The 25,022-nt window shown below is 38.1% G+C and overlaps 1 protein-coding gene across 3 annotated transcripts in view; it reads right to left on the bottom strand.

The window, feature by feature from the left end:
* Window positions 1-25,022, bottom strand: part of CNTN5 (contactin 5) — a 680,093-nt gene that overhangs the window by 36,634 nt on the left and 618,437 nt on the right. For all 3 annotated transcript variants that reach the window (XM_052812642.1, XM_052812644.1, XM_052812643.1), the window contains 3 exons: window positions 17,353-17,473; window positions 3,487-3,645; window positions 2,916-3,065 (listed from right to left, as the gene is read on the bottom strand). In XM_052812642.1, coding sequence (XP_052668602.1) covers window positions 2,916-3,065; window positions 3,487-3,645; window positions 17,353-17,473 — 430 coding nt within the window. The remainder of the gene's footprint in view (window positions 1-2,915; window positions 3,066-3,486; window positions 3,646-17,352; window positions 17,474-25,022) is intronic.

The raw sequence follows: 25,022 nt of genomic DNA, 5'->3' as shown, positions 1-25,022 counted from the left end.
TTTCTCTGAAGGCTCTTAAGTTGTTTTACTGGCACCTGTCTGGATTTCAATGTCATGCTACAAAACAGTCCCTTCTAACACGACATTTGTGCAGGTGTAACTCTGGTAGCAAGAAGGTATTCCTAACTGGGAAGCTGAAAGTGCAAGTAAACATCTAGCGTGGCCTTTTTGCTATTTGAACTAATACATTACTGATTTATTATTCAAGAAGACCTGCATTATTATCAGCTACAGTGCTCTTTATCAGGAGGAGCCCCATGTACTGGAGTACAGATCATTGCTACCTGAGTTAAAGATTCTGTTCCTTCCAATGGCAGCAATAGTGGACTTACCCAGAAATGAATACAAATCACTGGGTGAAAATACACCGCATACTGCATGCTTTGTCTGTCCCACTTTTTTTTTTTACTGATCATTATTATGATTTATCAATTCATTTTTACAGAGGTAAAGTAGCAATGATTGTCTAAAGGAATATTGAAAATGGATGTGCATGAAGAAGACTTTCACCAGAGTTGTAGGAATATGTTTTAGTAAATACAGCCTTTGTTTGGTAAACACTGGGAAAGAAGAAGAAGGAACCTAAAAACCATGACAGCTAGATGAAATCTAACATTTTCAAACTTCAGTTTGTGAGAAAAACATTCACTCAGAGCTTAAATACATCTGGTCGATTACAATCCTGAACCATCCTTTCAAAAACAGGGAATATACATACTCATAAATCTGAAAGAACATAATCCCAGGGGTGCAACCTATTACAGGATAACTTTTTGCAGAATGTTTGTGTCCTCTCTGATATGTACCACCTGAATAAATCGAGAAGTCATTCAAACATTTGGGTCCAGCAGAATTTTCATTGCCAATGAAATATGGTACAAAATCAAGGAAAGAATAATGGTGGTGAAAGAAGTTTTTTGTTGAAAATCATTTGAGATGAAAGTAGCTTGTGTTTTTTATTTCATTTTCCTTTCCTCCTTTTCTTAATGGAACAAAGTATGTATCATCAGAAGCTTCTGCTATAAAGTTATCAAGTTTCACACTGTGGAGAGCTTGCAGAAGATGAGGGGGAGAGATGGAAAGGAAGCATCCTTCCACATGAGTGAATGGGAATCAAATCACTTCAGTGCAGTTCTGTGATTGTACAGTGAAGTTTAATATCAGCTAGCAGCTACACAGTTATTTAAAGCAGAAAAAAATAAAAAGTCTCATTACAACTGAAGATAGGTTTGTTAGACTTCATCTGAAATAGTGTATCCAATTTTTGGTGCCACAATGAGAAAGATGTTGATCAGCTAGAGCAAGTTCAGGGGAGACCCCTGGGATGGTGGGGCTGGAGCACTTGCCTTATGGGGAGAGGCTGAAGGAGCTGGTCTTGTTCAGCCTGGAGCAGAGGTGGCTTTGGGGGATCTAACAGAAGCTCCCAGTGCCTACAAGGAGGTCACTGAGGAGACAGAAATGGGCTCTTCATAGTGGTGCAGGGTGGGAGGGCAAGAGACAGTGGTCATAAGCTGAAATAGGGGGAGTTCTGGCTGGATATATTGAAAGAAAAATCACAATGAGATCAGTTAACTGCTGGCACAGGTTGCCCAGAGAGGATGTGCAATCTCCCTCCTTGGAGGTTTTGAAGGCTCAACTGGACAAAGCCCTGAGCAACCTGCTCTGAAGCCAGTTTACCCAGCTTTGAGTAGGAAGCTGGACCAGAGACCTCCTGAGATCCCTTCCAGCCCCAGTTATTCAGTTGATTCTGTGGTTCTGTCTACGAAAATCAGCCTGAACGTTCTGCTATGAATGGCATATATATGGACTGCTGACGTATGGAGCTGAGGCACAAGATTAACTTATCTTAAAAGATAAGAATTTTACTGCAGAATGAGACAGGCGGACACATTTTGGCATTGCCACTTGTAACTCTTATAATCTCCCTTAATGAGAAGACAGAGTGCAACACAACTGCTGTATTCATCCAGAATATTTACAAATACAAAATCAGTAACACTTTCAAATTCAAGTGGAATCTTTGAATTTTCACTCTTGTATTCCATATGATTAATAAACTATGTACAAATTATTCAGCTGAAGAAACATCAAAACAAATTCAAAACTCTCTAGGCCTCCTAAATAACAAAGAATGAAGAAAAATCTGAAAGTGTTCTGAGATGCAGTTCTCTTCTGAGGCTTTCTTCAAACCCTATCTCTATCTCTTTCTGCCTCTTAAAACATGTCTCTCTAGCTGCCTAGCGATTTTTCTCAGATTCCCATTCCTTCTTTATCTCCTTTCATTCTGCCCAAGTTACTGTCAATGTTTCCAAACTTTCTGAGACCACTGCAGTTTTTCAAATACGATATAAAAAGTTTTTCCTGGGCTCCCACTGTACCATCCCAGTTAGAAGTATAATGAAATTTCTTTAAGTGCAATAACAGCTCATGGTAGAGTGTGCATGACAAAGAAACACTTAAAGCACAAGGTATTTCAAATTAGGCAGCTTCCCATGGCTTCCCTGTCTTGATGAAAAAAATTCTGTGCACCTTCGAGGAGAGAAGCTATGAAGAATAAGCGGGGAGAGGCTGCTTGGGAGCAGTTGTTTGAAAAGACTGAGAAGCAGCCTACAATCGAAGAGCAGTGGAAGTCTGCCAGAGGGCAGGCAGCAATGGCTTAAGTGTAAGATGAAGAGTAAGACAGCCCAGATGGAGTAAGACAGCAGGGAATGGGTTTATTTGAAATTTCTGTAAATTAAACAATATTCCTGTAATTAAACCAAACTGGCTCCCCATTACAAAGAATATCACCCTGGAACAGTGATGACTGAACACACAGATGTGTACCAGGGAGAAGAGAATAGGTCTATTTCTATACTAAAATAGTTCTTGTTTCTGGTAGTCCTGGAAAATTAACCTTTTTATCCTCTTCTTACCTGCTTCATTGGTTCTGATCACTCGTGATGGTGCACTTGGGTCTCCGGTCCCAATTTTGTTGGTTGCTACAACTCTGAACTCATACTCCACCCAAGGGTTCAGTTCAACAGCCATAGCAGACTCCATGTCACCACTTATCACGTCTGGAACTGTAGACAGTAACGAAATGTGTAGGTCACTCAGAAAACTGAAGCCCACATGCAGTGCCTCAATGGCAAGTGGACTTTGTGATACAATATGTCCATTAGAAATGATAGACAACAAGGATCTAATATGTTAGAAATCACAGCTAGGTTTTTGGCACTGTGGTACTCCTGAAAAGACACAGATTGAAGGATTTAGGGGAGAGCTTTCTGCTTATTCACAGATGCATCATGGCAGGTGTCTTTCTGTTGTCCTTTCAGAGCTGTTGCTAAGTAACGTGAAAGGAATGAAAAAAGAAAAAAAAAATCAGTGCTTTTAATTTATTATTGTTCCCTTAAGAGTATCTGTTCCTGCAGTTGCCGGTGGTTATTGTGATGAGCAGGAGTTTTGAACAGTCTACTTGTGCTGTGTGAAAGTTTTTCTCACCTGTTTTTACGGTCTGCCAGCCAAGAGAAAATGGACTGCGTGCTTGCAGGTTGTAGAGGGAGATAGGGCTGTGATTGTCTGCCCCAGGACTCCAGGAGAGTGTTGCTGTGGTGTCTGTAATTTCCTCCACTATTACAACCCCTGGGGGACCAGGAGGACCTAGAAATAAAGTGGAATAATCAAACAGACCACACCATCATGGCAGCTGAGCAGCAATAATACAGGAGATGCATTCTGTAGGGACTCAGTGGAGTTCAATATCCATGAAATACAAGGGTTAAAATTCACACTACTACATCACAGAGATACCTCATTTCCATGATTTCTGCTGGTAAACTGTGATTGTTTCTACTCTTTAAATGCTGTGTGGGTGAGTATCAATTAACTTGTCAGAGTGACAGCGGAAGAACTAGAAATAGAAACAGATTAAAAAAAAAAATCCTCCGTTATAATTGTTCTGAACCTAAAATTAAAGGAAAAAAAGAGCAACTTTAAGAAGCATCCAGGCTAGACTGAACAGTTGCAATCACATCTTCTCTTTGTGTGAGACATGACAGCAGGAAAGACAAATAGTCATCAAAATGAAGCACAGGTGGATGTGCTTCTTGAAGAACAATAGTATTACTAATAACTGAATCAAGAATACAGCATTCATCCTTTCGCTCAAATTTACTCATTCAGGGAAACCGCTTGGATTACTACCCTGCTGGAAGTCCATTAACTATTTGATTGAAAGCTATTAAAAACAAAACAAAACCCAAACCCAAATATTTTGAATGCTGATAATTACTATGGTTCCATTAAAAACAAACAAAAATGAAAGTATTATTTATTTCACTTAGCTGCACCAAATGAGAATGTGCTAATCACCACTTGTATAGGCCATGTGACTGATCCAATAAATGATATCTCTTGTAGCAAACATGACTTTGCAAAGAAAAATGTGGCTATAACTTCATACACCCACCCCAATTTTATTCTTTAATTCTTCCTGATACTGATATTACTTGTGTTTGAAAACATTGTCCATTTGCACTTGCCAAAATAAATCGGAGGCAAAGTTCTCCTGGTTCAGGAACCTATTCCACGGTAGTTGTAACCAGATGTTTAGGGGAAAATGTGCATCTCTGTCATGGGTAAATGCAGAATAAACATCTCTCTTGTGGTTTATTATACTCAAAAGCTTATATAAGTCCTGAAGGACAGGACTTAATACTTTTGTAAAATATTAATATTATTAATAGCTATAGTCATTTATGACAAGTCTGGATTTTCTTGGAATCCAAGACTCTTCTGATTCTTTTCCATCCTCCTGTTTTTGAAGGCTGAAGTTTTGCTTCTGCTCCTGCACACATGGAGGACTGTGAAATCAGAAATGCACTACTGGATGCTTTCTCCCAAAATGAAACTGCAGGAAGAGTGATGACAGAAACAACTTTATTAATAGAAAGCAATTGCTACTACACTTTTGCAGGAGCTCAGCGCTGTTTGCACGTATCATGAGCTGTAGTGGAGCAGGGCTTTTGGATATATGTATTCCCATGGGCTGTGATGACTGGTCAGAGCTCAGCACCTGCAGATCAGGGTGGCAAACACTCAGGTCTGGTGCTTCCATTTGAAGCGGCAGCTGTAGCCAGGACTTCTGCATTACTGAGCTCAGCATTATTATATTTTAGTGCTATTTCATGCAATCAAACCTTTTGCTGGCTAGAATCCTTAGTCCAGGAGTAGAAACAATTCTATCTGAATATCAAAGGCTAAAAAAGCCCATTAACTGAAATATTTTTAGTTGCTGTGATCTTTTGTCATTTGCAGCTGCAAACAGCTTTATATTTCCTTTGATACGCCTGCAGTAGAAGCATGTTTACATGAACTATGACAACAGTATGATCAGAGTTTTGTAACAGTTGGGCTCAATAGCTTTAGAGTGAAAGAGACATTGAATCTTTTAAATGAGAAAGCAATTTATGCTATTCACTTGCCTCTGTTTGCTTGGCAATGATGTACAAGCAACTAATTGACATTAAAATGTTGGAAATATATGGCATTTAGAAATAACAGCAACAACAACAGGAAAAGACCAATGTTTGAAATTCAAAGGATTCAATTCCTTCAAGTCAAAGAATGGAAGGAATTCAGAAAAGTTTAGTATTATGGATGTATGATGGAAGAAGATTGTCTCCACAACACACTGCAGTCCTCTTCCCTGGACCCCAGGGTGCATCTCTGGGGTATAGGAAGAACAAGGTTTTCCACTTCCATGGGTGGTGAGCAGCTTCAGTGCTGGGAGTCTCTCCTCTTCCCTTGCTCTGCCTGCTCAGCAGGCTTGACTTCGCTGCTGTCAGTGACTTTCATCGCATCACAAACAGTGCTGGGAGAAGATGGTGGCACCCCTTGGACACCTTGTGACTCTTGGCCTTCTGGAGTCCTGTCTTCATTTGCAGTTGAAAGGTTTTGCTTTTCTTCCTGGGAGAAAACATGGCAGACAGAAAGATGTGTTCTCTGCACTCCTGCCTTCCTGCCAAGTGTTTGCTGTTCTTTGATGGGAAGCACCAGGTCATGCCTTCGTCTCAGAATAGCAAGTCCTGGGGCTAATTTAATAAAATAGGGTGATCTTCAATCTCCATCATCTATTGTTTCAGGCTATCTGTTGATGTAGGAAAATACTAGTGAAATTTTTATTTGTAGCCATGAGGGAAAGTTTAAAGGAAAGCTGGGATCTTGATACAATCATATGCTTTTACTGGGTTGGAGCCCTAGGCCCAGAATTATATCATGGTCCCAAGCACAAACAAAATTAAAGGGAAATATTTTAGTACTTTTCCTCTATGACAATGTTTTTCCCATGCACACCGAATGCTGATAAAGAGTTTCTAGCCACTGTATTACAGGCAAAATAACAGGCATCTTGCTTATATTAAAGGATGTAAAATATATTTATGCAGATGTCTCCTGCTAAATTCTCAATATATTTTGTTGTTGGAGATCTCTCATGTTTTTTAAACCTTTTAAATGCATTCCTAGGCATGACAATGTGTCATTATGCTTTCTGAGATGTGTGCTCTTACAGTCTGCAGGATGACTGCTAAAAAGCATTTCCATTTCCAACAGCAGGCATTCTTGAAAGCAGATTAATAAAGGACAAAAGCCTCAGTGATGACAAATGTATGACAGCTAGCCAGGACCTGAGTGCTATGCAGATGTCACTCATTTTTGTAGAAATCTCATTAAATTTTATGGTTGGATGTAATCATTCATGGTGTCAGCCGGATGGCTAATGTAGAGAAGCTTTTCTCCCAAGGGCTGTGTTATTGTTCAGGATCTCTAAAACAATTTTTTAGTTGAGAATAGCCAATTGAGGAAAAAATGCATGGTCTGCTCAAATGCTTCTCTGGAAACTATACAGAAAATGACTGGTCATAAATGCACTACAGTGCAGTCGACCTTCATAGAGAAGACATTTGGGGATGCAATAGGCTCTTATGCAGCTCTAGGAGCACTGGAAACCCAGCGTCAAGGATATTAGTCAGTTATCTTCTCTCGGAGCAATTCCATAGATTGACACTTCATTTCAGGACATGCATGACTGCATTTTGGCAAACTTGTTTTATGTGTCTTTTTATTGTTGAAATGATCATCCTGAGGGGTCCTTTAGATTACTTGCCATTGTACAATGTTAATGTGAGAGTTCTTGAAAGACTATTACCAATAATAGCTGTAGTCATTCAGGGAGGCAGTGCCCTTTCCTGTGAATTCCAGAATGTGCACTGATTTACTCCACTGCTGCCTGACCAGGATAATTCTTACTTTTACCAAACAACTAAGAAACCTGATATGTAGCAGTTCACAAACACAAATTTCTTGACCTGAAGCTTTTGCTTTCTGAATGACAAGGTGTACTGGCTTGTCATCAAGGAGATGAGAGGTTAAGAGAAAGAGGAAAAGAAAGAGGCAGTAACTACAGAATAATAGAAAAAGTGCTTGATAAAACAGGAGCTTGACTGTTGCAGCATAAATCCCTTTTGCTGTGCCTGCCTATGGCAGATGATGTGTTTGCACATGGTGGGGGACAAGAGGATGGAGACAAAGTTCAATGTATAGTAAATGCGATAGGCACTATGGCTTTAGTGGATATATCCGTATCCGTAGTCCCCCCACGTGTGGTGTACCCAAATGATTTCGGTAAGGTAGCTACATAAGGGCCCTGGGCAGATGGAGAGGTTATACCCCAACCAGCAGCAGGATAGACAGGGAGGTTACACTCAGGGTTGGAAGGTAAGAAAGAGAAGACATTGATGTTCCAACATAAATAGCCTTGACTCATTCCAGGGATGAGGGTCAGGAGAAATCCCTTATGTCCTGCCTGAGAAGGCCTTTGGTGGTACATACGTCATGTTGTGCTCCTTTGCCCTGATGACTTCTCTGCCTTGCAGAAACCTAAAAATAGGGGATTTGGGCAAAGCAACCTTGAGATCTGCTCAGTCTTATGAGCTCGGATGCCAGACTGCAGTCCGGAACCTCTGAGCTGAATCTTTGTGTAGTGGTAGTTGTGACTTGACACAAAATGTATGGCCAGCTCAGGGAACATGAACTGAAACTTCACCTTAGGCAGAAAAGCACCAGTAGCCTATGAATTGCATTGTGGATGACATAACTAGCAGGTCCCAAATAGGGTAAAAGGCTGAGTTTTAGACATGCCTCTTTCATTGGCATGTCCTGCTGACTGCCTTTAGCACTGTAGGGCATCACTTGCAGCTGTCCCAGTTCTGGTCCATGCTGCTTCCTTCACTCTTTGCAATCACAGTGCGGGTACCAGCACTCCCAGAACTGCATGGGTCTCTTTCAGGCATGGAGTTTGTGAACATCACCACATCTGATTTGTATTTTTGTACTTGTTTCTAGGCACTTTTTTGGACTGAAGTTATAGATATAAGTTAAGTTGATGTTTGTAAAGAAGTTTCTTAGACAGAACAAAGGATCTTTTTTAAACTCTTAAAAAAAACCTTTTTAAAGATATGAATCTCTTTCCCTTTCACACCATTGAAGATATAACAAAGGTCCTGTTACAAGATCAGATTGCTGGAAATGTTTTGGTCTGGAGTCTGTGGGTTAAAGGGCTCATGCTCCATCTATAGTAATATACTGTCTTCTAATACTATAAATGTTTCAGCTGCACTGATATACTGAAAAGGGCCACAGCACACATATGAACTCTAGCACTGATCCTATGGGCTATTATGTTGTCAGCCAGTCCCTATCGTAATTTCAACCCTCTGCAACTGTGAGTTTCCCAGCCAATGCCTTGGCACAACTAATGGATTATTATGCGCTGGGGCAGATCCCAACAGGCAGTTTGTCGTGCTTGTCCTGTTTTGAGAGGGGAGGGGGACTGGGAATGTAGCTGTGTGGATGGGAACTCTGCTGTACCCATTGGCCTTAGGGAGCAGTTTACTATTATGGACATATTCTGTGAGTCCAATTAATGGGGTCTGTGCTTAGGGCATCTTCCTGGCCTTTGCTACAGCTCAAATGTAATTTCAAGGACCAGCAAGAATCTGCTGACCTTGTTTATGTTCCATTTAATAATGTTGTGTTTGATGGCCTTTAAACCCAAGTGCTTGTCTTTAAGTTTTATTGGCAATATCACAACTGAAAGGAGCAGTGTGGTCAACCTAACCAGCAGTTCCTGCGTTATATTTGCTCCAGGTCAGTGGAGTTCAGAGGAAACATTACTTCTCCAAAAATATATCATGTGAGTGGATTTCTTGCTTAGATTGGTAGTTTTGCCAGTCTACAAGATGAATAGCTTTAACCTCTTTTTTATTTTTAGACCACAAAATTTGTACTCTTAAGCCACAGATCACAGTCACAAAGGCTTTCATCCCTTCACACTACAGGATTGCTCTCTGCTCCATTTCAAGATCCTACAGCTTCCAGGTAGCTGTTTGATCTTAAAGCTCATTTTACTTACAGTAGGCATGCACAATGCATTTGGTTAGCTTTCAGTGCAGTCTTACAATATATGTTATACATTGTAGAAGAAAGCTGATGTTCATCTTATTTGTAAGGAATCCTCCTGCCATGAATGTTGTAGTAATATTTGTATAGTTCAAAGGATTTTACTTAGCTTTGTATATGCTAATAAGTTTCCAAGGGTGTACAGCATTGATACAGAGAATTAAGAAGACTGTACATTATTTTTTTCTTCCTCTAGAAAAACACAATGTCTGTTGACATCCATAACAATAGAAAACACATTTTGAGCAGTAAGAGTGAAAAGGATAATAAAAGCAAAAAACAGTGAACAAACTATTACTAAAATACCCAGAAAATATCTGACATCTAAATCTACTAAAATCCTTAAGTAGAGACCAATGAGATAGTACTGGAAACAAAATTAACTCTATTAATGCTTAGAGAGCACAGTTCTATTGGTAACAAAACTGAGACCAATAAATTATTTGTCTTTGGGTTTCTCCTAAAACATATTACATAATATATATGTAATATATAAAATATTTTTATATAACTATACGAAATACTAAAAGTACTAGATGTGCTGAAACAATCTTTTACATCATCATTGATGAATACAAAGAAACTCTCAGAAAATTTACTGCATTTTATTTATTTGACCTCTTTTTGTTCCAGATGGCACTTTTTGTTAGTTAGCACCTCAAATTAAAAAATTGAGCAAACTTGCCTGGCTATTGCATTACTGTAGTTCCTTTGCAAAGAGCTACTTGTATTTTTCTTTGCTATGCAATCCAAGACTTAGTTACCTTGTAGCATCATCTGTTGCTACAGGTTACAGTTTACACTGTTTAGATTGCAGAAAGTTAAACATTGAATAAGTCATTTTGGGACTAGTACCCTTTGCTCCTTTGCAAAACCAGATATCTAGAACAAGTAAGTAGAGCAATGTGAAAGAACGTTTGGTAATCTGGAGATGAGCTGGTTGCTCCATAGACTTTTGTAAGGTAATGTGTAATGCAGCATCCAGCATCCGAGTAGTTTGCAATCAATGCTACTTACTCTCTTGGGTATAATGTATTGTAAACCGGCTTTGCAAGAGTAATTTACAAATAGGACTTAAGTGATGGAATTTATTTGACGACTTAAAATTACTGAAACCACTAGTTTATTATGATAAAAAGCTTTCCGTTGTTAAATAAATATTAAAATACTGGAGACTTGGTACTGTTGGTTAGGCATTGAAGCTTTCACAGATGTAAAAATTCCTTTAACTTCACGACCTTTTATTTCTAACTCAGTCATGATGATCCTAAAAAGAAATGATGCAAGAAAGGGATAACTGTGAAAAATAACCTACATTGGTGTTTGTGGTGTCACTATCATTGCTAACAATATAGAGGTTTATATAGGAAAAATCACTTGCTCAGTTCTAAATGTTTGAAGCACTGTCCTTATCCACATCAGATAATAGCATCATGGTAAATTTTGCAGTGATTCTCTAATCTGCAAGAAACTCCTTGGTGTTCTCGGAAACTGCTGCTGCACTAGGAGTATTACTCACCTCAGTGCAGGTGACAGGGATCTCTACTCTTAACAAACTGTAGGGAGCCTCACGTTGATCTTTGTGAAAGCATGTTAGACTCCTGTGTGACATTCCCAACTCCCACTATTTTTCTTTGCTGATCTGTACAGATGCTTTTCTAAGCAAACCCTCCAAACTTGCAGAAGAAAGAGCAAGGAATATACAATAACCAGTTTTGATAGGAGTTTTTTTACTCAAGCTTTTACTTATTGCAGCCTATGGCAAAACAATGCTTTAAATGAGTTCACTAGAAACTGTTTCAAAAGCAAAGGGATACTTTTTTTTTTTTTGCCAGAATTGAATGTAAGAAGTAGCCTTCTGCTCTTAGCTATAAGTTCTGCTGGTGTTCTTCAAAACCTCCCTGTCTATGAGTAACAGATTTTGTACTGATGAATTAAATAAACACAAAGTGAAAAACGCTGTTGACCTTTTTAAATGTAGTTGATTGGACCAACGTAAGGTAATAAAGGTTAGCCCCTTCACAGTGTCAACCTTTTTTATGACAGAAGTATTTGGTGTTTTAAATGTCTCTACAGTGAATCATGGTGGAAGCACAGGGTCATGAAGATATCCTTTGAAATGAAAATATGAATGCACAGATTGCTTCAAATTTCTACAGCATAATGGGGAAATAAGAATATAATAAGCCCTTTTTGGAGGACAGGCTTTAAAAAACAAATTAACTTACCAAGCAGGCATTGTCTTGAGGAAACCTGACACATTGCTGGCTACAAGATCACCTGAGACATCTGTGAGATGCAAGTCTCCTGGCTGGTACTTGGGTGCTTGGTAACCGTGTTCATGATCATATCATTAGTGTCAGAACATGACATGCATATTTATCCTGTATTAGAGCCTTTTGCTTTGGTAATCACTTCTTTGTGAAAAATCAGTATAGAGACAGTTCAACTTCCGGTGTACCAGTGATAGATGGAAAACCAGCCAAGCTGAAACATTCTGCTCTTCTGCTTCTCTGCTACTTAATATTCACTGAAACTTGAAGATCTGGGTGGATAAATAAAGGCTGGTAGCCAGACAAAGCATGTGACATGGGAAAACTATTCTTGGGCTGATGTCAAGAACGGTATTGACATTCATAAAAATCATAAATCACTTCTGCTTCTTAAATGGCTGATGACTTCATGTGCTGGGGAAAACATTTGTTGACTGTGTAACAAATATCTATAATCTCCTGTAAACATCCTTGTTTGCATGGCAAACAGCTATTTTGCACATATTTTCCTTGAGTGAGCAAACAACAGAAGGCATAAATGAAGTGAAATCAGGCAATGACTTGGGTGTCAGGAATGTAAGTCCATAGCTGTGATTTTTGTTTCATTCATTCACTCCACTAAAACTATTTCTTTGACCATCAGACATACATAATTCCTGTTACGGGATTCCTCTGAAGCGGCACATTTGTGCAGGCCTGGTGCCAGAATAGTTACCACTTAATGTGAAAAACTGTTTTCTCTTCTGGATGTCCTTGAGCTGTATCAGCCTGCCCTATATGCCCTCTTCTGCTGCTAAGGGCTCTGATGACTGTCTTCCAGAAAATCTTGCAGTGACACTGAAGGCTTTACCACTATCTGCCTCATTGCCCTGCTGGAGGGCAAGTCCGGTGCAGAGGGCGCATGCCTGTTATTTAGCTTTTCCCTTTCCCAATACACACTTCAGTGTATTGCCTTAAGCTGTTGACAATGGTTCCCCTGAGGTCTATGTCCATTTTTGGGGCAGTAGTCAACTAAATGAAAGAAGCAAATATTTGAGTTGCTGGAGATACCCTAAATTGTGCCTTACACAGTCAAGCTCTCATTTGTTTGTCTCCTGACTTCTGTGCTCCTGGTTACTCTGCCTCAGAAAGGGGGTTGAACACATCTTGATCCCACTTAATCTACTGCCTCCAGGTATGGCATGTTCTTGAGGAGAGACAAGTGTGATTATGAGGCTGGGTCTGAGAGAGCTAAAAAGAGATATCCTACCTTGTAGATGAGCACTGCAGTTACCGAGCTAAGCTGTAAGTGGTTGGCATCACCTCTTCTGCCTTAAATCAGTCCTGGCCTTTGAGCTGAAGCCTCTCTCTCGTCCTCCCCATATTCAGAGAGTAAAGGACCCCTCGGGGGACTTCCACAGCATTAAGGTGTCTATCTAGAGGGGATGGTGGATCTCAGATGGATGAACGTAAGATCATGACTTATTTATTTAGGTACATAATAGTAAGAAAAACTTGTGATGATGAATTGCAGAGAATTTTGTAGAACCATATTTTGGAGAGGAAATGCTTTTGCAAGTTAGGTAGTAGCCTACCTGAATATAAACAGATGATGTCAGGTATGTCAGGACAGTAGACCTCTGAAGGTCACTGTTGACTAGCATGAGACTACTGAAGTACTTCTCATGCACAACCTATTCCAAGATTAAAATGCAAGATACTTAAGTTGGAAAGCTAATGTACTGCCTGACAGGTCCAGCTACCAGCAGATCATCTCCTCCTAATGAAATCCGCATTATTAGTAGCATTAGAAAAATGAAACAGGAAGGGAAAAATAAGTAACTTGGGCTGGAAAAAAAGCATTTAAGGAGCAGAGAAATTACTAGGGACCACTAAAAAGTTGTTCCTTACTTTAATATACATAATTTAATCACATTTTCAAAGCACTTAGTAAAGTATTTAGGTTTGTTTTGAGTAGTAGGTGCTGATGGGACTTGAATCTTGGTTTCGTCCAAGCATGATCTAGAATATCTTCATCTATAGTTTTGAAGTGTTCCTGAAAGAGATGCACTAGCTAAAAATCATTATGGAAATAACATTAGACATGTATTTCACTGCAACTTACCTAAAATCAAGAACTGTGAGGTAGTGAATTTGAAAATAGTTTAAAAATGGTTTTAAAAAAATCTATAACCCATTGTAGAAAGTTGCAGAATAGCACCTTGCTGCTATCTTGATTTCTTTTGTTGCTCGCACACACACTTACGTACATACGTAGTAAATTCAGAAATCTTCTTGCACCATTAATTACCTTCTTGTAAGTAGACTCAAAAGAATTGAGATTTCCTTGGCACTATTCATTCTGTTCTTCAGATTGTCTTTCACTGGTGACATTTTTGGAATTTAACTTCTACTGTATAATGCAGAACAAAGAAGAACAAGGGCAAAAATAGTGACAGTTCCCTGGCATATATTCAAGGGATCTTCCAATAGAGCAATTATCAAGAATGGTTTCAAAAAAGATAATTATGGTTTAAGGATACTCCATGCTTTCTTCACAATAAATGATACCGAGACATTGCAATTGCTTGGAAATGCAGTGGTGAACGTCTGTCTGTTGAAGACCAGCATGCTAGTTATGAGCAATAGGAGTCTGCAAAGAATTTGTTTCTCTTTCCTCCATCTGGAAAGGCTGCAGCAAGGTACAGCTGTCTTCCAGGCCACTTGTAATAAAGTTCTGGAAAACTGTCCTTTGACTTAAAAATAATGCAACAGTTGAATACATAATTTGGTATACATTTAGTCAGTTTGTTAATAGCACTAATTCTGATATTCATGAATATCTAAAGGAGAGAAAATTAGATTATTTAAATTTAATTTATTCTGTATGTCCAATTTATTTCCTGTAGAAATGGTGTAAGCAGAACAATTTTTTGAGTAAAAAATACAATGATATATTAAAAAAAACAGATGAACCTTACAATATAACTAATGATTGAAATGTTGTTGTATGCTGGTATAATATTATCAGCATTCAAGACTGGCATTCTCTGCAGAGGTAAAAGGAGAGAGAGTAAGGTGAGAACAAGGATGTGCTGGAACTTTGCTTATATTGGTACTTCTAAGAATTCATAACAAAGCTTCTGCTGTCTCAGTTTGGCCATGGGCTGTAACATTTAAAACACAAAGATATTTTGTAATATGCATTAAATGAAATTATTTTACCTAGAAACTATACTGGAAATAAAGTGTAATATAGCTTTGGATTTCAGACTTTACTGCATGGTGGCAATGGGTTTTCTTCATAGATGATGACTTCCTCTGTCAGGTGGAATTCTTCAGAGTTTACTCAAATATTTATTGAAACATCTGTTGCTGCTGGTCTCTTCTCCTAAGCAATGTCCAGTATGTCCAAATGCTAAACCTAAAGAAGTTTGAAAGGTGCTGCAATTTGGGATCATCAGTGACAAATTGCAGACTACTGAGTGCACTCTATAAACTGAGATAGGGGGAGAAAAAAGAGTTAAAGATACTGAAATGAAAATGTAATGCCTGTAACAGTATAAGGAGAAATAGATTAGATTCTCCTAAATATTTTGGATTTTTGAAATGCTGAAGTCTATAAAGGATAATCATTAACAACTTTGCACTGAATAAGCTTTAAACATTTTCTGCAATACAAAACAAAACCATCCTACATTTTTTGGTGAAAGAAATACTGACACTGTAGGATCTTATTGCCTTCATTTGCATAAGTTTTACAGATATCTTAAGGAAATTAACTACTTCAACAAACCAACCATGTCCTATAATTTCATGAAAACTGAATTTTACATCAGGACAAAAGCAGTCACACAGCATAAAGCATTTTTGAAAGCGATGCAAACATTTCTTACTGTATCCTATAATTATCCAGTTGTAGAAACAAGAAGAAGAGAACATTTTAAGCAACATATATTTGAATTTAAATTCCATTATAAAGCAGTCATAGTTTTCATTTCATCAGCAAGGTGGCATGGTAATGAGACAGCCACATGTATACATTCTGATACTGCTTACAACGCCCTTTTTTTTTTCCATCTCAAACCTCTTCCTCAGAGAAGCATTTATTTTCTACACAGATTCAATAAACTCATTTATATAACTGTTATTCTTAAAAAAATAATTTTGTAGCCTGTCTGCAGTGTCCTAGATAATAGTAAGCTAAGAGATTATTGTCACTAATAAGTTCAATGGCATTAAAGTTGAGATTGCCTTGCCTATCCGTAGAGCCTCCAGCTCCTGTCTGAGCGAGGTAAAGGTAACACATAAGGTCTTGCGTAAGCCACAAGGATGAATCAGATTTCCTAAGGCAGCTAAAATGGCATTACATGTCTGTGTTGAAGCAACTGAATACCACCATCCCAATAGTGCCATAGCTCATAGAAATCCGATGGTCCTCAAAGTGACTTTATGGAAATATTTAACAGCTACTTTCATCAAAATGTGAAGAGCCCTGCAGTCAGCCAGAAACATTCTTTATCATTTAAAGCATCTATTTGTCCTGAAAGTGATGGATATGAACATATCAAATCTAAATATGTGGTGCAATGTGGTAGAATAAGTACTTTGAAAGATTATAATCTCTAAATAGTTTTGATTTTTTTTTATCTATCTGCAGTTTTTCAAATGTTAATAAAATATCTACCTTGATTTATTCTTTCAAAAAATGTATAAAACATAGTAAGGCTACCCAGCTGTGCTACCTAGCAGGCATCCATCTATCCTGACATTGCAGGACCCAGTGGTTGTAATACCAGTAAGTGGAGTGTAAGTCCTCAAGTCCCATCAGGCACTGAACACACATGTGCATGCACACACACACAAGTAGTGCAGAATGCAGAAATACTCTGCTTAACGGAATGCACATATGGTGCTAATGTCCTGCTTTGTTGTAAGCTAGTTGGTGTCCTAGATATAATCTGGGATCCTGCAGGACAATGACTCTATGTTCCTGTGCATAATCAGGAACATTAAATGACAGATAAAGCAACTCAACAGATTACAGGACTGTGTCTAAAGACGCAGTCAAAATTTGGTGGTGTCAATTCCATGTGTGAAAAACCCCAAATCCCTGTCATAGTAGGGGGTTGTTGCTTCACTGTTCATATCTATCATTTTACAAAACACTGCATGGTCCCTCCTCTTCGGAAGTGAATGAATATCCCTAAACCGTTAAACCTGAGAGAATGGCTTGACAATAAGTTGAAGTGTAAAGCATCACATGAAAAAGCGTAGAACTCATCATATCTACCTTACACAGGCCTGTGAATGCTAATTATCTACATTTTAACTGATCTGGTATGCCTTTTGTGCTATTACCTCTCTTAAGACTGTATGTCCATTAACCAACTGTCTTCTGTTTTTCATTGCCATGTCTGCAGGGCAGTTTATGGTAAAGTGCTTTCAAAGACAGTAGGTTAGTCACAAATGTTTTCAATAGTATAAAATCTGAATAATGCATAGCACAGATGTTCCTGAAGCCTACATATTTTAATTCCCTGGTACAATAGTTTCTGGTGATTGCATTTTCAGGTGGCACCGCGAGCATACTCACCCCTAACAAGCAGCTCCGTCTCATCTGACACAGTGTCCGCTGCGGTCTGAACCCTGCAGCCGTATCTCCCAGCGTGCATCAGGAGGATGTTCCTGATCATTAAATCTGCAGAGGATGCTTGCTGAAACAGGGATGAAGTGCCAGTTTAAAATTCAGTAAATCTGTGTTCAAGGTAGTTCACGAGGGTGTTTTTTACAGTGTGAGAAACTCATGATCGCAGCTTTCATCTTACGACATTTATGTGCCCTAATACCCTCTTTTGAGGATTATCAGAACACTGCATTTATACAATTATTAATAGGGATTAAAGAAGAGGATTTGAGGTTTTTAATAACTTTGACTTTGCTTGAAGCACACTGTGCATATTTGCATGCTCAAAGAAAATTATTCCAAACTAGCACAAAGAAATTCATTAAGGAGATGAACAGAAATCTTTTGCATGCAATCCTTGGTATTAAAAAAATCCTTTTAGAAATGAAGGGCTCTTTCTTCCTCTTCCTCTTCCCTACAATGTAGTGACATTTGGAGTATGTCTCGCTACTGTAATGAAATTAAGATAACTTGAAAGATAATGTTGGTTGATTTTTATTAATATAGAGGACATTAATACTAAATATGATTGAGGAAATATGAACAGATTCTCATTTTTCGTGTTGAAATCTGTATATATTTAAATCTGAAACATGCAATCCCTGAATAAGTGTACACAGAGACCCAGTTCTAATTTTTATTTTTTAGTATTCGAACCAACAGTAATTACAATGCCCCAAAATTATGAACACAGAAGAGAAAATTGGAAAGTAGAACAGCCTTTTGGAGGATAAATGGCTTTTGCTAAGAATCTCTGTATTATTTCATAAATTCAAATGGTAATATTAGATTTTGCATGTACAAAATCATTGTTATATCCAAACTTACTGTAGTCAATAAATGTTGCTCCATCAGATTTAGTGAGCCCAAGTCCTTAGATATTGTTGATTTAATATAGTCACTACTCAGGGAAAGAACAGGTAAGTGCGAACAAAAGTCACCCTGACCACATGGTGTAGAAATTACAGTTTACTTTCTCAATTCTGTGTCCTAAAAATGCTTGCAACTTTTTCATGTAATGTAAGCACTAACAATTTTAGCAAATTACTATTTTTGTTCCTTTCAAAGCCTTTTTTTTCTCTTAATAGTCAAATGGAAATAATTTTAACATATTAACCGAGGATAGACAGAATGTCCTGCAAATATCTGTAAATTCCCTTATCATTGCTACTTTGTACCATATGCGAACCTAACATGCTTTTTCAACATTAATGTAGTTTGTTTAACATTATATTCTAGATTACATATAATTAATATTTTTTATTTAATTATGTAATGTATAATATAGACTTATTACACTTATACAATCTATAATATATAATGCATAATTTTAATAATTACACAAACAATAACAAATAATTTGTAATATATAACAATATATATAATATATTGTTGTATTATATAACCACTATTATATTATCCCACTATTCACTATTATATTATCTCTGTATATATTATTATTATCTATCTACATATAAAAATATATAAAAGATATTATATCATGTAAAGTACATTTTATCCAATAATATAATATGATATAATGTAATTAATAAAAATAATACAATCTGGTATATAATATATTATATAGTTGTTATATTAAATTATATTTGCCATATGTCATATATTGTATATTACATATTAATAATTGGCTACTAGATGGCTAATATAATATATTACAGATTACTCTATATTGTATATTATATACAAGTGCACCTCCTCAGTGTTTAACTTCTTTAAGAAACATTTATTGAGTATAGGCATTTTACTTCTCAGATTTTATTTACTTTGTTAACCAAGGAAAGATTGACAGTCTTTCCTTGAATGACATGTTCCCTGTGTCATAATATTCCTGTGCAGTGGTTCTAATTTGAGTAATTTTGATCCTGAATGAGTAGAATTGTCCCCTGCATTCAAAATAAAGTCTTCCTATGTGTGTACATGTTGATACTTCTCTAGCTGTGCTGGAAACATATCACTGACTTCCCCTAGATCTGTATTTGCCTGTTTTTTTGGCACATACTTATTCTGTGCTCACATAGTTGCACTTAGATCTTTATCCTTCTCAATCATTTCAAAGTTATGAGCTCCCACTTTATAACCGGTCGTCGATATGTGCATGACCTTGTGCTTTGAAGTATTAAATTTCTTGTCTGTTCCCATGTGTTATTTTCATCATCTGCTCTATTGTTAATATGTCCAGTTTTGTACCACACAATTGTCATTTGCATAGTTTTATCTCTTATGCCAAGGTCATTAAAGACAAGATGAAATAGGATTGGTTCCAAGCTCCAATCTCCTATAATTTAGTTTTTTCTTTCTAGGCAGAAGAATTCCTTTTCAGCACATCTTGGCACAACTTCTTCAGCCAATCTTCTCTTCATTTGCATTTTTGGAACTGAACTTGTCATAATATTCCATGTAGCACCAGGGCAAAATCTTTACCAAAGCATATTCGTATGCAAAGAAGGAAAAGGGAGGTGGGACATCAAGGTTGCCACTGAGATCAAAGTGAATGTGGGCATGATCTATAGCTTAATAACCCTGTAGATCTCAGAGTGTGAATACAATGTGGTGTTTTGCCTTCTGAAGTGGCCTCGTTAATGATGCTGCTGGAGGAAAGATACTCAGGCCAGTCAGGCCATAATGCGATTCCGATATTCTTGCTCTGGCATATCAGAAATCACAACACTGGAAAAGAATATCTGAGTACTCTGCAGCTCTAAACGCAAAAGAAGAGCGCACGCTCCTACCAGGAGTCAACTACAGGATATGAATTTTTTGAGTTGTCTAGCGGAGCAGCTTTCACTAGCCATTGAAACAGGGGTTGCTCAAGATGACTAGTGATTCTGGTACAAAGCCTTAGCTATTAGAAGGATAAGACCAAAATCAGTCCACACTTGTCGTCTCTTGAGGGTAATTTACATTTAATGTCTGTTTTGTTGTTAAGTGGGAGGAAAAGCATAATGGATAGCAATTGTCTGGTTTCATTGCTCAGGAGCTGTTAAAAATCTTGGCTGTCACTCTAACTTCCAGAGGGTTCATGACTGTGTGAATCCAAATATTCTTATCAGGAGAAATATATGTATTTCATCTGCACACCTGTGTGACTGGGCAGACAAGCAGCAATTGAAAGAATCATTGCTGTAAGTGGAGAGCAGTGCAGCACAATAGATCCCCATGAAACACATTTATTACAGCATAACAGGATGTGCAGCCAGCATTGCTTAGGTTGTGTGAGTGGAAAGAAATTAAACACATTGTGTTTAATACGGATGGATATATGCTCAGACATTAGATTCTTGATCATGGGAAATAATGAGACATTTTAGCTTCCATTTAGATAAGTAGGAACTATGTTTGACCAGGACCTCTAAAAAATACCGCATTATTTTCTGTTCAGTAGTATTTATAAAGTCTTTATGAATATTACAGACTCTTCCAAGTCTTGGAATACAGATTATTTTGTTGATCAGTTTATCCTGTAATGAGAGGTTCAAGACCACAACAGGGCCTGGGTGAGTTAAACTGATGTGCTGGCCTTCCAAATCTTAACAAAATCTCCGCACCATGTGCCATTCCTCAGGGGCCAGTATTGGGACTGGCGCTGTTTAACATCTTTGTTGGTGACATGGACAGTGGGATTGAATGCACCTTCAGCAAGTTTGCCAACAACACCAAGCTGTGTGGTGTGGTGTGGTCGACATGCTGGAAGGCAGGGATGCCATCCAGAGGGACCTTGACAGGCTTGAGAGGTGGGCCCGTGCGAACTTCATGAAGTTCAACAAGGCCAAGTGCAAGGTCCTGCACATGGGTCAGGGCAATCCCAAGCACAAATACAGGCTGGGCGATGAGTGGATTGAGAGCAGCCCTGAGGAGAAGGACTTGGGGGTGTTGGTTAACAACAAGCTCAGCATGACCCGGCCATGTGTGTCTGCAGCCCAGAAAGGCAACCATATCCTGGGCTGCATCAAAAGAAGCGTGACCAGCAGGTCGAGGGAGGTGATTCTCGCCCTCTACTCCACTCTCATGAGACCCCACCTGGAGTACTGTGTTCAGCTCTGGGGCCCCCAACATAAGAAGGACATGGACCTGTTGGAGCGAGTCCAGAGGAGGGCCACGAAGATGATCAGAGGGCTGGAACAGCTCTCCTATGAAGGCAGGCTGAGAGAGCTGGGGTTGTTCAGCCTGGAGAAGAGAAGGCTCCAAGGAGACCTTATAGCAGCCTTCCAGTACCTAAAGGGGGCCTACAAGAAAGCTGGAAAGGGACTTTTTACAAGGGCATGTAGTGATAGTACAAGGGGTAATGGCTTTAAACTGAAAGAGGGTAGATTTAGATTAGATGTAAGGAGGAAGTTCTTCACTGTGAGGGTGGTGAGACACTGGCACAGGTTGCCCAGAGAAGTTGTGGATGCCCCATCCCTGGAAGTGTCCAAGGCCAGGTTGGATGGGGCTTTGAGCAACCTGGTCTAGTGGAAGGTGTCCCTGCCCATGGCAGCGGGTTTGGAACTCGATGATCTTTAAGTTCCAACCGAAACCATTCTATGATTCTGTGATTCTATGATTCTACGTCATTGCAGCTGCTGCTGAAATTTGAGCAATTACAATCCAGTTAAAAAAAACCAAAAACTGCTAGGTGGAAATGTAGCAGAAGCTCCATTAAGAAAAATATCTAAGGTTAGGAACTTTGTCTTCTGCTTTATGTCTTCTCTCAGTAGAAAAAAACATAATGCTTCACCAAAGCAGAGACATACCCTCCCCTTTGGGGAAGACAAAAACTGGGTGACAGGGATGCAAACAGTGTTGAAAGATCTCTCATCTGCAGTAACATGAGTTAGAACAGCCTGGTGTATGAGCAACCATGTGGTCCCAATATTATTGAAAGCTGAAATTAGTGGTGTTTAAATGTCTTTGCATCTAAATTTCAACTATTAGGTGTACGTTTTTAAAAGCTGCTTTTTATTCCACTGATTTTGTGCTCTTCTGTGACAGGGCATATTTTGCAGTAAGTGCACTATTTCAAAGTAACATTTTATTAGAAAAATCTATATTCCTTGGTGTTCTGAATATCACATATTACCCACTTAGCCAAGTATCAAAAGTATTTATATTTGTTCAATAGAAACTTCTACTGTGTGGAATATATCTTGTACTTTACTAAAGCTAAGGCTTAAAAAAAAAAAAAAAAAAGACCAAACCAAGTAGGTTTAACAGCCAACTTCTAATGATTTTAAGGAAAGCTAAATGTAACCTTAAAGGCCAGTATCAGCTATGGACCTACTGTAACACTGAACACACTCCTTCATTAAGCAGTGAATAAATAATGATACAGCTATCAATGCTATCTGTCATGACTAATTGCTCTCTCTAGGACAACAAATTATTGTATAATTGATATTATGCTCCCAAGTATCCCATTCATCAAGTTCTGGGCAGCTCCAGTGCTGAGTACGGTGTCAATCTATTGTTCTCTCTGCTGCAGAGTGGCATGTTATCTGAGGGCATAGTTGTGTCTGTAATGTATCTAATTATCTTTACCTGTAAGGTATTGCTTGAAGTAATTTTTCATGAGAATTGGTGCCACCTATACATAGCATTTGATTTTGATGTGGAGATAATTCCCCAAACTCAAAAAGGCTCCAAGGAGCATGTAATATGCATACTTTGCTCCGTAAGAATCAGCTTGTTTGTTTTGGGTTTTGTACCCATTGCACTAATGCTAGGGATTTGTAGAGGAGAAAAGAAAAGCCACCTTGCAAAGAACTTACTGTTGGTGAATTAATACCTCTTCAGCCCTCCCACATCCCCACAGAGAGGAAGTTGTATGTGGATTTCTTTCTTTCCATTTCATAACTCCTAAGAGGTTGTGAGATGCTTTGCAATAAAATAACTTTTACATATGGTTCTTCAAGTGAAGAGAATTACACTTATTCTTCCTGTGAGAGCGAGTTCATTATCTTGAGCCAGTTGCTAGGAAACCTCCCTGTTATTCTGTCCATTCATTTGCTGAGCTTTTATCTCTAAACCAAGGTGGTTCATTCAGTATCCAACCTTTTCTTTTGAAGGCTTTGCACAAGAACAATCTATAATCTGTCTGCACTTGAAATAGAGCTCACAGTTACACCATAGAGCACTTTTTTAACATCTAGTAAGTCTCTTGTTTACTTCCCCCTACCTCTTCCATGGAAGAATTAAACGTTGGTTTGATTATTACACAGTTTATCAAATATGTTCAAACTACCAAGTCATATGTGGAAAATATATATGAAACCTAGGAACCTTAAATCATTCTTTTGTCATTATATCAATGCTAGCTTTCATTTAATCTGTTTCTAATGCTCCTCATTTTCCACATTGATCATCATACTTCCCTTCCGCACTCCAACTGCAGTTCTGTGAACGTAGCTCTGATTTATCTTGGAAAGAGGGATAAAAAGGCAAGGAAGTTCAAAATACTGGGTAGTCAATAGAGATGATGTGGCGACTTGCAGCTCTCAGCTTCTGCACCACAAAGGCCTGGGGTCTAGAAAGGCTGCTTATTATTGTACCCAGGATTCAGGTTGGGAGCTCAGCCTGGGCAACATGCAGTGAAAATTGTCTCTATGCTTGGGAAAAATATGTCTAAAAAGGGTAGTGTGACTATTATAAATGTTCAAGATTCAACAAAAGCTTAAATCAATGGGAAAAAAAGAGTTGGCAAACACTGACTGCCATTGCAGGAAAACTTTTATGATGAAAGCCTAAGGGGTGTTTGATTAACTTTTTTTACTATGACTACGGGGGTTTACTGAGGCTTGCTGCCTGTCATCTAAATCTCTTGACAGTGAGAGGTGAAGATACTTTCCTACAAAGTGGTTTCTATACAGAAATGCTTGGGAGGTACAAAAATCTTGAAAAGTACCTAAACATTTTTTAAGGTCATATTCTGTATAAACTGAGAACAGTAAAACAATGGTCTATAATTAAATGGGACTGAGATTTGATCCTAAACAAGAATGACCTGGGTTGTTAATGCTATCTTATTCAGCTTAAATAATTATTTAAAATATATGGGTGTTTTTACAGATGACACACATTAGGTGAATTCCTGACTCATACATTGTTTGATTTAGTGAAATAGCCTTTATTAATGAAAATCAGTCAGATTAAACTGAAAATGATTTCACAGTTGAATCTTGATTTTTTGACATACTTGATGAGCAATGGAGTTTATTTTTTGTGAATTTATCTGAAGCAAACTAATGATCTTACAGAATAACCTCATGGCAATGTTAGCTTTGTACCATCAACAGTAAGTGAAAAATAGCAATACAATAAAGTTCTTTTAAATTATGCTAACAAATTATATGTGCATTATGACAGATTGTTGGCTTCAAGCCAACTTCTGTTAATAATACATTTAGGACAATTTAAGTGCCATTTCATGCAAATTCTCAGGTTTAAGCACATCAACCACTTGCCTGTTTACTGCTTATGACGTTTACAAATTGCAAATATTTAATCTGTTAAAAAGCAGCAGATTTCTCAGTTGATACAGTGATAATGGAAAATTATGTTCAGAGTTCTGTCTGTTAATCATCTAA

This window comes from Harpia harpyja, chromosome 17, assembly GCF_026419915.1.
Source record: "Harpia harpyja isolate bHarHar1 chromosome 17, bHarHar1 primary haplotype, whole genome shotgun sequence".
NCBI lineage: Eukaryota > Metazoa > Chordata > Aves > Accipitriformes > Accipitridae > Harpia > Harpia harpyja.
Note: the sequence above shows the minus strand (reverse complement) of the source record. Positions and strands in the feature narration are given on the sequence as shown.